The sequence below is a fragment of the Hypanus sabinus genome, chromosome 12, assembly GCF_030144855.1.
Source record: "Hypanus sabinus isolate sHypSab1 chromosome 12, sHypSab1.hap1, whole genome shotgun sequence".
NCBI lineage: Eukaryota > Metazoa > Chordata > Chondrichthyes > Myliobatiformes > Dasyatidae > Hypanus > Hypanus sabinus.
In genome coordinates, this window is record NC_082717.1 from 101,987,049 (window position 1) to 102,000,958 (window position 13,910).

Consider the following 13,910-nt stretch of genomic DNA (forward strand, 5'->3'; position numbering starts at 1 on the left):
AGGCATTGTCAGAGAGTCTGACAGGTCAGTGCAGATGATGAGACATTGTCAGAGAGTCTGGGAGGTCTGTGCAGATGATGAGGCATTGTCAGAGAGACTGACAGGTCAGTGCAGATGATGAGGCATTGTCAGAGAGTCTGGGAGGTCAGTGCAGATGATGAGGCATTGTCAGAGAGTCTGGGAGGTCAGTGCAGATGATGAGGCATTGTCAGAGAGTCTGGGAGGTCAGTGCAGATGATGAGGCATTGTCAGAGAGTCTGGGAGGTCAGTGCAGATGATGACGAATTGTCAGAGAGTCTGGGAGGTCAGCGCAGATGATGAGGAATTGTCAGAGAGTCTGACAGGTCAGTGCAGATGATGAGGCATTGTCAGAGAGTCTGGGAGGTCAGTGCAGATGATAAGGTACTGTCAGATAGTCTGACAGATCAGTGCAGATGCTGAGGCATTGTCAGAGAGTCTGGGAGGTCAGTGCAGATGATGAGGCATTGTCAGAGAGTCTGGGAGGTCAGTGCGGATGAAGAGGCATTGTCAGAGAGTTTGGGAGGTCAGTGCGGATGAAGAGGCATTGTCAGAGAGTCTGGGAGGTCAGTGCAGATGATGAGGCATTGTCAGAGAGTCTGGGAGGTCAGTGCAGATGATGAGGCATTGTCAGAGAGTCTGGGAGGTCAGTGCAGATGAGGGATTGTCAGTGAGTCTGGGAGGTCAGTGCAGATGATGAGTCATTGTCAGAGAGTCTGGGAGGTCAGTGCAGATGATGAGGCATTGTCCGAGAGTCCGGGAGGTCAGTGCAGATGATGAGGCAGTCAGAGAGTCTGACAGGTCAGTGGAGATGATGAGGCATTGTCAGAGAGTCTGGGAGGTCATTGCAGATGATGAGGCATTGTCAGAGAGTCTGGGAGGTCAGTGCAGATGATGAGGCATTGTCAGAGAGTCAGGGAGGTCAGTGCAGATGATGAGGCATTGTCAGAGAGTCTGACAGGTCAGTGGAGATGATGAGGCATTGTCAGAGATGATTCTCATCATCTCCCTCTGGTGCTTCTCCCCATCTTTCTTTCTCCCGAGGCCTCCCGTCGCATGATGCTTTCCCTTCTCCAGCCCTGTATCACTTTCGCCAATCACCTTTCCAGCTCTTAGCTTCATCCCACCCCCTCCGGTCTTCTATCATTTCACACTTCCCCCTCCCCCTTCTACTTTCAAATCTCTTAGTATCTTTCCTTTTAGTTAGTCCTGACGAAAGGTCTCGGCCCGAAACATCAACAGTGCTTTTCCCTGTAGATGCTGCCTGGCCTGCTGTGTTCCACCGGCATTTTGTGTATGTGTTTGAATTTCCAGCATCTGCAGATTTCCTCGTGTTTGCTCTTTTAATTTTATTTATCTAATTTTTGAATTAAAGTGCAGGAAGTTGAGTGCTTCAACTTGGAGAATCATGGCAAAAGATATCCTAGCTGTGAAATGTTCATCAGACAAGCAAAATTCAGTGAAGTTCCAGCAGTAACACCAACCATTTGTCCAGCAGAAGCTTTTTTATTATGATTAAGAATCCAGTGTTGTGTGGGTCATTGTTTACATCTGAGGACATCAATATATTATTGCAAACTTACATTATCAAGTTTAGCACAAAACAGATTGTCCATGTTTAAAAAAGCTTGATATACTGGTCTGGCCAAGATTTCACCACCCCAGTGGGCTTTTGTCTAATTTCTTATAACAATGCTTCCGAGGTTATTCTTGTTTGTCAGAAGGACAGAGTTTTGTCAGCACATTGTCTCCCGAGCAATACATTGCTACTATATTTTTTATTGGTTCTCGTAGTGCAACACACATTCAGAAATAAAATCAGCAATTTCATTAAAGGAAAAATGATGTCCACATTCATTAAAATAATTCAGCATTCCATAATTCTGCCATAGTAATCACACAGTATGGCTCTATTGTACTGCATCTCCTAAAATAACGGGAAATGGTTCCCAGTACTCTTCACTTGCACGGAGGTACAGATGCAACCTCTTTCTGACCCTGTAATATACAGAAGATTACTTAATAAAAGCCACAGACGTAAGAAGTCAAAGTCAAGGTTACTGTTATATGTTCAAGTGTGTGCTCACAGGAGCAATGAAAATCTTGCATTACAAGCACATTGCAGCATACATCAGAAAATGAAACCCTAATTATACACCATTTTTACGAGAGAGAACAACTTGAACAGAAGCCCACTTTGGTGCAGGGACCATAGGGTTGCTGGACTGCAGTCATTAGGGTTATGCAGGTTCGTTCTTCAATCTGGTTGGGTGGGAACTTCAGACCCCTGTACCTCCTGCCTGATGGCACCTGTGAGAAGATGCTGCAGATCTTTGATGATGGGTGCTGCCTTGTTGAGGCAGGACTTCCTGTAGACAGTCCCAATGAAAGGGAGGGATGTATTGGACAATGTATTCATATCATGGGGGGCAGTAAAAGCTTTATTTCATCATTCAGACCCTAAGGCAAATATAAAGAGGCAGCAAGGCAAAAGGCATAGCTGCCTTCATGGAAAGAATATTTAAAAACAAGAAGATGAGACTAGACCTGGAGTGCTGCGTACCATTCTGGTCTCCTTACTTAGAAAGGATCTTCTTACCATGCAGGGAGAGCAGTGTCAGGTTGTCAGACTGATTGCTGAGATGTTAGGACTGGAGTACGAGTACAGAACCGGTCAGCTAGGTTTATATTCCTCAAGTTCAGAAGAATAAGAGGGAACCTTATTGAAAATATGGAATTCTGACAGGACTGAACAGTGTGGATGTGGGGAAGCCATTCCTTTTCAGAACGTCATGGATGTTTGATAATGGCTAACAAACGTCTACTATTGAAAGTATTCTGACTATTTGCACCGTGGTCTGGTACAGCAATCTGAGTGCACATTTCCAATAAAAAGCTGCAGAGAGTAGTGGACACAGCCCAGGCACAACATTCCCCACTAGTGGGGAGGTGCTGACTCAAGAAGGCCCCCCCGCCCCATCATCCAGGCCACTCCATCTTCTCATGGCCACTACTGGACAGGAGGTACAGAAGTCTCAAGCCTCACCAGGTTCTCGAACAGCTTTCCTTCAATCATTTTGTTTTCAAACCAACCTGAACAACCCCATGATCACTACCTCAGTTATAGCAACACTAGGATCACCTCAACCTCTTTGGACTTTTTTTGTATGATTTATGTCTTTCTCGTGAATGCTGTTATGTGCCTGTGATGCATTGTACTTGTGGTCTAGCTCTTGTTTTCTGTTTCTATAAACAGAGGCACATGATCAAGAAAACACATGCAAAATTATTCAGAAGACTAACCATATGCTAAAGAGTACCACAATACGTCTGAGCCTGAACACTACTGTGCCATGGATTTGTGTGGTTGGACTAAGCCAAAGGGACAACACTGAGGACACTAAATGGCAATACTGGTCCAATTGTATATCACCTAGAACAAGGATTCTCAGCCTTTTTTATGCCATGGACCCCTACCATTAACTAAGGGGTCTATGGACCCCAGGTTGGGAACCCCTGGCCTAGAACCTGGCATAGCTAATTCCGTGTTTAAGAAACACATAACCAACATTTTAGAAAACAGCTTTCCTCACTTTTGGTTACCTGATCTTCCAAGTCTTGTATGCAACTTCATTTTAGAGTCTGCCCCACGTTCATCAGCCTCTCCCTGCACCACACCTTCCACCCCACTGCATCAGGGTTGAATCAACGACCATTGATGAAGAAATCTAAAACCAATTTTCAAATCCTCAGGCTCATTTTAGTTCGTTCTACAAATCAGGCAAAGCTCCTCGTCATACATTTCATAACCATTCTTTGAGATAATAAGCAGCAAGGAAAAGGGAGCCTGTTCCATCCACATTTAGAAGTCTATTGCGAACACAGCATTCATATACAGTTCCAGGTTTTGCCTGCATCGAACCTGGGAGAGCCCAGGACACGGCACTGCCGGGACTGTCCCCATTACTGATCTGTTGTTTGGGTTGCTGATCTTACAGTGGGACCATTTTGCTTTCTGTGTCTCAGAGAGGCTGTTGCAATGATCAGCTGAGTCTGTTGCTTGTTACAGGAAAATGTATCCTGGATTCACTCAGCATCTATCATTACAGATCAGCTGCCTGGTTTGGGAAAATCTTTTGGCAAACAGGGACAGAAAACCTGACAGACTGCAGGGCTTCCTGTTCCGTACAGGATAATAGCAGCTCTGTGCCTCTTCGGCAACCCTCCTGTTTGCTTCTTTCCAAGACTTACATCGAGTCAAGTTTATTATCATTTATACCAACAAATAATGCTTCTCCAGACCAGGGCGTAAACATAATACGCAATAATTTAGGAAAGTAAGAGTTAAATCTACAAATTAATTATGCATAGATTAAAAAAGTGCACAAGCTAAATATTGTAGGGTACAGTACAAATTACCCAGTGATATTTCAAATGCGATATGGCAGGGAGTCCAGAAGTCTAATGACCTGAGGGAAGAAGCTGTTTCCTATCCTGACTGTTCTTGCCTTTATGGATCGGAGCCTCCTGCCTGATGGTAGACAGGCAAAGAGGATACTGGATGGATGGGAGGGTTCCTTGCTAACACTCAGCTCCTGAAAAATGTCCCCGATGGATCGTAGGGACCTCTCAGCTGTTCTCACAGTCCTTCGTAGGGACTTTCAGTCCGATGCTTGACTGCTCCCGGACCAGATGGAGGTGCAATTTGTCAGGACACTCTCAATGGTGCTCCTGTAAAACGCAGTTAAGATTTGGGGGTGGGGTGTGGGTAGGGAAGTCTCGCTTGCCTTGATCTCCTCAGGAAGCCTATGCCTTTCTTATTCAGGGATCAGGTCCCCATCCATAATGTGAACTTCCAGGAGTTTGCTACACTTTACTCTCTATGGAGGAGCCATATACGCGCAGAGGGAATATAGAAACATAGAATACCTAGAGCACAATACAGGCCCTTCAGCCCACAAAGTTGTGCCAAACATATCCCTACCTTAGAAATTACTAGGCTACCTACAGCCCTTTATTTTACTAAGCTCCATGTACCTATGTAAAAGCCCCTTAAAAGACCCCATCATATCTGCCTCCACCACCATTGTTGGCAGCCCATTCCACGCACTCACCACTCTCTGAGTAAAAAACTTACCCCGACATCTCCTCTGTACCTACTCCCCAGCACTTTAAACCTGTGTCCTCTTGTTTCAACCATTTCAGCCCTGGGAAAAAGCCTCTGACTATCCACACGATCAATGCCTCTCATCATCTTATACACCTCTATCAGGTCACCTCTCATCCTCCATTGCTCCAAGGAGAAAAGGCCGAGTTCACTCAACCTATTCTCATAAGGCATGCTCCCCAATCCAGCATCCTTGTAAATCTCCTCTGCACACTTTCTATGGCTTCCACATCCTTCCTGTAGTGAGGTGACCGGAACTGAGCACAGTACTCCAAGTGGGGTCTGACCAGGGCCCTCTATAGCTGCAACCTCTTGGCTCCTAAATTCAATTCCACAATTGACGAAGGCCAATACACCGTACGCCTTCTTAGCCACAGAGTCAACCTGTGCAGCTGCTTTGAGCGTCCTATGGACTCAGACCCCAAGATCCCTCTGATCCTCCACACTGCCAAGAGTCTTACCATTAATACTATATTCTGCCATCATATTTGACCTATCAAAATGAACCACCTCACACTTACTTGGGTTGAACTCCATCTGCCACTTCTCAGTATCTATGTCCCGCTGTAACCTCTGACAGCCCTCCACACTATCCACAACATCCCCAACCTTTGTGTCATCAGCAAATTTACTAACCCATCCCTCCACTTCCTCATCCAGGTCACTTATAAAAATCATGAAGTGTAAGGGTCCCAGAACAGATCCCTGAGGCACTCCACTGGTGACCGACATCCATGCAGAATATGACCTGTCTACAACCACTCTTTGTCTTCTGTGGGCAAGCCAGTTCTGGATCCACAAAGGAATGTCCTCTTGGATCCCATGCCTCCTTACTTTCTCAATAAGCCTTGCATGGGTTACCTTATCAAATGCCTTGCTAAAATCCATATACACTACATCTCCTGCTCTACCTTCATCAATGTGTTTAGTCACATCCTCAAAAAATTTAATCAGACTCGTAAGGCATGACCTGCCCTTGACAAAGCCATGCTGACTATTCCTAATCATATTACACCTCTCCAAATGTACATAAATCCTGTCTCTCAGGATCTTCTCCATTAACTTACCAATCACTGAGGTAAGGTTCATTAGTCTATAATTTCCTCGGATCTCTACCTCCTTTCTTGAATAAAGGAACAACATCTGCAACCCTCCAATCCTCCGGAACCTCTCCCGTCCCCATTGATGATGCAAAGATCATCGCCAGAGGCTCAGCAATCTCCTCCCTCACCTCCTACAGTAGCCTGGGGTCCATTTCGTCTGGTCCCAGCAACTTATCCAACTTGATGCTTTCCAAAAGTTCCAGCACATCCTCTTGCTTAATATCTACATGCTCAAGCTTTTCAGTCTGCTGCAAGTCATCACTAAGATCCTTTTCTGTAGTGAATGCTGAAGTAAAGTATTCATTACTTCACATAAAATCTTGAGCTTGCTGACTTGCCCCAAAACTTGGCTCACAGAACTGGCTGTCATCTTCATGCACAATGCCCAGGGCCTGGTTGCTTCCTCTATCCCAGAGCCATTCAAACTGAATGCATAATTGGCACATGACCTGACAACATACAGAGCTTTAACACAGGATAGAGATGAAAGCCCTGAATTAAATGGCACCATTCATCAAGTACTTACTGCCTACCAATGGCCTGAAACTTAAGGAATTCAGTGCATGGTGCAAACCATGCAGATGTTGCAAAGAACTGTCACAGGAAGTGGTGGATGCCGGTTTGATTGCAACATTTAAGAGAAGTTTTGTTAAATACACGGATGGGAGAGGTGTGGAGGCCTACGGTCCAGATGAGGTCGATGGTGTGAGGAAGAACAATGATTCAGCACAAACCAGATGGATCAAGGGGGCTGTTTCTGTGCTGTAGTGTGCTTTGACTCTATCAGGCAGAGGGAGCTCCTGTAATGAACCCTAGGGGTATGCCCCTCCACTTAGCCACATATGACTCTGGAAATACTCCCTTCAGCTCTATCTCCCAGTCCACCTTCAGACTATAGCCAGCCAGTCCTTTTGAGGACATCTTTAACCCTAGGGACACTACCAAATAGAACATGATCATCCATGTGCTGCCATTTTCTAAAAAGGTCAAGAGAGCAAGCCTTCTTTCAACAATTTTGTAGATTTGACATTTAACCACTTTTGTAATTCAGAAAACTAAATTATCCAATGTAGCAGTGAAGTCTTTATTCCCCGTTGAAAATTTGACAATGCAGAAGTTCTAAGTTCAGGAAAACTGGGTCAGCATTTGTTTCTAAGTGAAACACTACTCCCTCACAAGTTCCTCTTTTATCTTGATTTCTCCATCAAGTGTTTAGTACTGATTCATCAGCTAAGGTACATTGATTATCTAACATGTTTCTTCCAATTGAAAGCAGAATATAAAGTAAAGGCTTGCAAGCAACCAAGAAATTCCTCTCATTGCATTAGCATGAAAAACCTGGTTCATCAAAAAGCTGTTCAATTTGAAATTTCCCCTAGGTTGCCCTAGCAGTGGGCAGTGGCCATGGTAGCATAGCGGTTAAACTCAAGTTTAATTGTCATTCAACCATACACAATGAATGCAGCCAAACAATTAGTCACAAAAAAATCTAGCCCCAGTCCCTGAGTGTCATGGCCCATAGACTGATGATGTTGGCCTGGAGATAGGTTTCTGTAAGAACAAGCACGCAAAGTCCGATCGTTACGTGCTAGTTCAGCCGCAGACAAACGTAACCCAGCTTGTTTTCTACCGAGCGACACTTGAGGGCAGCACCAATGGGAGGGGCTAACTCCCAACTTAGCACAGGTGCCCGACATGCCACACCACCTCTGGTGTCTCCTCCCCGAGCAACAGGAAACCCCACAACGCCTTATAGTGCCAGCGGTAATATCAGGGTACGATTCCCGCTGCTGTCCATAAGGAGTTTGTACATTCTCCCTGTGACGGCGTGGGCTTCCTTCCACTTTCCAAAGTTACGTGTCCAGTGAAATCTTAGATCAACAAGTGTGTAATGTAGCTCTGGTGCATGTTAACTATAGGTGGACATGTCAGGGACTGGAAAGGCAGTGGCTTTCCCCACAAGTTCAACCCTTCGGACAGCGCGAGGACCAGTCGCAGCAGCCGGCTCAGAAACACTGCCACTGGCTCTGAGGCTCAGCAGGGAAGAGTGAACTCAGAACGGGCAATCAGCGACAGGGAACTCGATACTCCAAGGGAGAGACGGGACGCTCTGTGGCCATAGGACAGTGTGATGTCTCCCAGGTGTCCACGTCTGGGATACCTTGAAGTGGCTGCAGAACATTCTCAAGGGAGAGGGCCAGCAGCCAGAGGTCGTGGAGCACATTTACTGTAGGTGGAAAGTGGTCCTGTTCAATGAGTATAGCTGAAAAGTAGGATCTCAGAGACAGTGTTCTCTGAATTAATTTAGCTCCAGTGACACACGAATGAGCAACCGAGGAACTGGTACAGTGGCAGGGATTCAGGATCACTGGAATCTCTTCTGGGGCTGAAGCTTCCTGTACAAGAGGAATGGCTTGCAACTTAACTGGAGGGGAACCAATATCCTGGCCGGGAGGTTCACTAGTGCTACTCAGGAGGCTTTAAACTAGTTTGGCAGGGGGTGGGAAGCAGAGCACCAGGTCAGATGGTAAGGATCCAGGGGCTGTAGATGTCATGTTTAGTAAGTCTGATAGGAAGGACTCACTAGACAGACAGGTTGAAGAGTGTGTATTTTAATGCTATGAGCATTAAGGGGAGGGGAGATGAATTTAAACGGTGGATCAGTGCGTAAAATAATGATGTGGTGGTCATTAGACATAGTTCAGAGGGAAACAGGACAGGATGTTTAAAGTTCTAGGGTTCTGATTTTTAGAAAAGGACGACAGGGAGGCAAATGTGGATCAGGTGCAGTACCATAGCTGCACTCATTGGAACATTAACAGAGGTCTGGTTCGATGACATATGATATGGATAGAATTCACAAATAAGAAAGCTGCAATCATACTGATGGGATTATATGACAGACATCCAACAGATCTGCATACAGGCAGAGGAGAGAGAGGTGTAAAAATAGCAGAGTGGTTGTCGTAAGTTACCTCAACTTCCTTCAGATACACAGGGTCCTTAGTGCAAGGTGCTTAGGTGAGGCAGAATTTGCGTGGTGCATCCAGGAGGGTTTCTTAAATCAATATGTAGACAGTCTAACAGGAGGAGGGGCCATACAGAACCTGGTGTTAGGAAATGAATCTGTCAGTGACAGACCATTTGGTGGGAAAACATTTTGGGAACAGTAACCACAACTCCTTTAAGTTCTAGGATAGCATAAGGAAAATTGCAACCATTGCAAAGAGTACTGATTTAGAGCAGGACAAATTACAAGATTATTAGGCAGGAACTATGGAAAATTAATCAGGAACACCTCTTTTTGGGCAGATTCATATCTGACATGTGGAGGGTGTTTAAAGGGCACCTGCATAGGGTGCAGAACAAGTACGTTCCTGAGAAAAAGAACACGGCAAGGTAAGGGAACATTGGAGGTCAAGGGAGTTGTGAATTTAGTGAAGAAGGAAAATGAAACATACGTACAGGACTATAAAGAAGCGAGAATAGAATCATAGGGCACTGCAGGTCCTTCAGCCCTTCTAGTCCATGCTGAACTGTTATTCTTCCTAGTCTCATCAACCAAACCACTCCCATAGACCTCCAAACCCTTCATTTCCATGTATCCAAACCTAAATGCTTAAATCAAACACATATCCACCATTTCGACTGGCAGCTGGTTCCACCCTGAGTGAAGTTCCGCTTGTGTTCTCCTTAAATATTTCACCTTAACCTATAGTTCTAGTGTTACCCCACCTCAATAGAAAAAGCCTTGACCCTTGTAGTTTTGTATACTTCTGTCAAATCTCTCCTCATTCTCCTACATGCCAGGGCACAGTCTTAACATATTTAACCTTTATCAGCACTTGAGTTGTAAGAAATGTCCTTGTAACTTTTCTCTGTACTCTTTCAATCCTATTGATATCTTTCCTGTAGATAAATGACCAAAAATGCACAAATTACTTCAAAGTGGCTTCACTGATGTCTTATGCAATTGCACACATAGTATCCCTTATCCTGTACTCAAAACTTTGACCGATAAGGCCAATGGTCCAAAAGCTCTCCTTGACCCTATCTACCTGTAATGCCGAATCCCTCTGTTCTACCACTCTCTCCAGTGCCCTAACGTTCACTGTTTAAATCCTACACAGCAAAGTGTAACACCTCACACTTTTCTGCATTAAATTCCATCTGCCATTTTTCAGTCCATTTTTCCAGCTGGACCAGACCCCAATGAAAGCTTTGGAAGCATGCCTTGCTGTCCACTATGCCAGTCATTTTGGTGTCATCTGATCCAGTTTACCATGTTAGCATCCAATACTGATGACAAACAACAATGAACCTAACTCCAATCCCTGCGGCACACCACTAGTTACAGGCCTCCAGTTAGAGAGGTAACCATCTACTACCACTCTCTGGCTTCTCCCACAAAGCCAATATCTAATCCAATTCACTACCTCACCTTGAATGCAGAGCAGCTGAACCTTCTTGTCCAATCTCCCATGTGCGACCTTGTCAAAGTCCTTGCTAAAACCCACATAGACGACATCCACTGCCGTGCCCTCATCAGCTTTCCATTAAAACTCCATTAAGTTAGACATGACCTACCACACACAAGACCATGTTGACTGTCAGGCACTGTCTATCCAAATACTTTTACAGTAGATATAGATCACCTTCCAATAATTTACTCGCTACTGACCCCAGGCTCACTGGTCTATAATTTGCCAGCTTATTCTTAGAGCCTTTCTTAAACAACAGGACAACATCAGCTATCTTCCAGTCCTGCAACACCTCATCGTGGCTAAGGATGCTTTAAATATCTCTTCAAAGGCCCCTGCAATTTCTACGCCTCCACAAGGTCCACGGGGTGCTCTAATTTACCTCAAATCAGCAAGCACCTCCTTGTCTGTAATCTGTATACGGTCCATGACCTCCCTGCTGCTTTGCCTCAGTTCTATCGACTCTGTGTCCATCTCCCAAGTAAATACAGATGCAACAAATCCATTTAAGATCTCCCCAGTCCCATCCCTCTCGATAATTACCTTGAAACTAATGGAATTAAGATCACTAGATCCAAAGTGTTCCCCTAGACACACTTATGTAACCTGCCCTGTCACGTTCCCTAATCAGAGATCCAGTATCACCTTCTCTCTAGTTGAGACCTCTATACATTGATTAAAGAAACTTTCCTGAACACATTTGACAAACTCTATCCCATCCAGCCCTTTTACAGTATGGAGTCCTGGTCAATACGTGGAATGTTAATATAACCTACTATCACAACCTTTATCTTGCAACTGCCTTTGACCTTTCTACGAATTGGCTGCTCTAAATCCCGCTGACTACTGGGTGGTCTATAATATAACCCTATTAACATGGTTATCCCTTTCTTATTCCTCAGATATGGCTTCAGTAGACAAAAACTGCAGCCTGTCCTTTCTGAGCATGATTGTGACGTTTTCCCTGATGAGTAACACCACGCCTCCCAATTAATATTTCCCCCTCTAACATGAGCTCAAGAATGGAACTAGGAGAGTCAGGAGGGGCCATGAAAAGTCGTTGGCATGTGGGATTAAAAAGAATTCCAAGCTATTCTGTACTTACATTAAGAGCAAGAGAATAACCAGAGAGGGTAGTTTCAATCAAGGATAAAAGAAAAAAAACATGTGCATGGTGGAGGTGGATGTGGGTGAAGCCCTGAATGACTTTGACAAGGAGGAGGATTGTATTAAGAGTGCCGAACATACAAATATGCTAGGCCAGATTGAGACTTAGTGATCAGTCTTTTGATGAACAATAAGATGGATAAGCCACCAGGGCCTGATAGATGTAAGACAATATGACATAGGAGCAGAATTACTCCATTCCGTCCACTGAGTCTGTTCCGCCTTTCATTCAAAGCTGATTGATTCTCTCAGCTCTACTTTCCTGCCTTCTCCCATAACCTTTGACGTTTTTTTACTAATTAAGGACCTATCAACCTTTGCTAAAAGTATACCCAATGACTTGGATCTCCCAGGTTAGTGAGAGGGCTCGAGCTGTGTCCTCACTAGCCACAGGTGAGGACTGGTTAGTTAATGTTGCTGCGGTATTCTAGAAGGGAAATTGGGATAACCTTGGGAATTATAGGCTGGTGAGTCTCATGTCAGTCATAAGGAAGCTGGGATAGGATTTATGAGGATTTGGAAAACCATTGGCTAGAGACAAGCCAGCATGGCTTTATGTGGGGTAACCCAAGTCTCACCAAGTTGATGGAGTTTCTCATATGACAACAAAGGTGATTAATGAAGCCAGATCTGTGGTTGTTAGTAAGACATTTGACAAAGTCGTTCATGTAACAGACTTTGTTATGTCTCCCCTCTTGCTGTGAAATAGGGACACCTCTTTTTCCCTTATTAGGTGGTACATCAAACTACCAGGTGAACAAGTCTTTGGGGTACTGCAAGTCCATGTCTTTATTGATGTTTTGCTGCACACCTGAGTGCTCGGTGGAGGGTGCCGATGCTTTTTTTTTTGCTGGTGGGGGACAGGAGGGGATTTGTTGTTTAGCTGCTGCTTATGCGTGGGAGGGGGGAGCGCTTTGGGGTTCTAACGTTTAACAGTCATTCGTTCTTTGGGGCACTCCTCTGCTTTCATGGATGCTTGTAAAGAAAACATACATTTCTCGACACCTTTTGAAACCATGAAATATTCTATCAATTAAAAGCCACGTTATTCCTTCTTCTACACATAATAGCCAAGATTGGAACACCTTGGGCCTCTGCACTCAACCTAATTGGTTCAGACACAGTTCGTTGAATCACATGGTGATAACAGCATTGAAGAGGGTCATTTCAGCCCATAGAGTCTGTGCTCACTCTCTGTCAGGGAATCTCCCCAGATCTGCTCTCAGACCCCTTTCTCCATGTTTTCTCCACTTCCCTCTTAACGGTGTCAGTGCAGTCTAGCTCCACCACATCAGCAGGCACTATATTCCATATTCCAAACACGAGCTGGTAACAGTATGTTCCAGACTCAAAAGTGTGCAAACATTTGACGTGCTGTGCCTTCTTACCTTACTGAGTTCAGGAAATAATTCCTGCAATACAATGTCCAGCAGCACATATGTTAGCTGAAATAAAAGTGAAATAAGTAAATGTCCATTTCAAAACGTAATCATTTACTAATTTATTTAAACAAGAGCTCTTGTTAAACAAGGTCTCTTTTAAAATAATAATTGTGCCTTACTGGCAATCACTTGTAAGATTTAATGAGTATGCCCTTTGATAACCTGTCAGCAACCTCAGACTATTTTCACCCACCCCAAAAATGTCTGAGCTTAGTGTAACATACTTTATTAGACATTTTGGCCACATGTAACAGATGGTGAATAAATCTCCGTAAGACAGCTTCATAAATATCTTTTGGTTACTGGGACTTCTGTACTGAAGGAAAATGAATTCCCCAACTGAGTGAGGGATTTAATTAACCTCAAATCTCACAACTCCAGCCTTCTGCAGTACAATCAACACCATAATTCTCTCCAGGCTTGACAAGAAGCTCAGAGACCTCGGCCTTCACCCTGCCTTGGATCCTGAGCTTCCTGTCAGATCTCCGGCAGGTAGTAAGAGCGGGCTCCCTCACCTCTGCCCCTCTGACCC

The 13,910-nt window shown here is 44.6% G+C and overlaps 1 protein-coding gene across 4 annotated transcripts in view; it reads right to left on the minus strand.

The window, feature by feature from the left end:
- Positions 1-1,510: 1,510 nt before the first annotated feature.
- Positions 1,511-13,910, minus strand: part of snx14 (sorting nexin 14) — a 138,819-nt gene continuing 126,419 nt past the window's right edge. For all 4 annotated transcript variants that reach the window (XM_059986585.1, XM_059986588.1, XM_059986587.1 and 1 more), the window contains 2 exons: positions 13,325-13,381; positions 1,511-2,016 (listed from right to left, as the gene is read on the minus strand). In XM_059986585.1, coding sequence (XP_059842568.1) covers positions 1,978-2,016; positions 13,325-13,381 — 96 coding nt within the window. In that variant the 3' untranslated portion in view covers positions 1,511-1,977. The remainder of the gene's footprint in view (positions 2,017-13,324; positions 13,382-13,910) is intronic.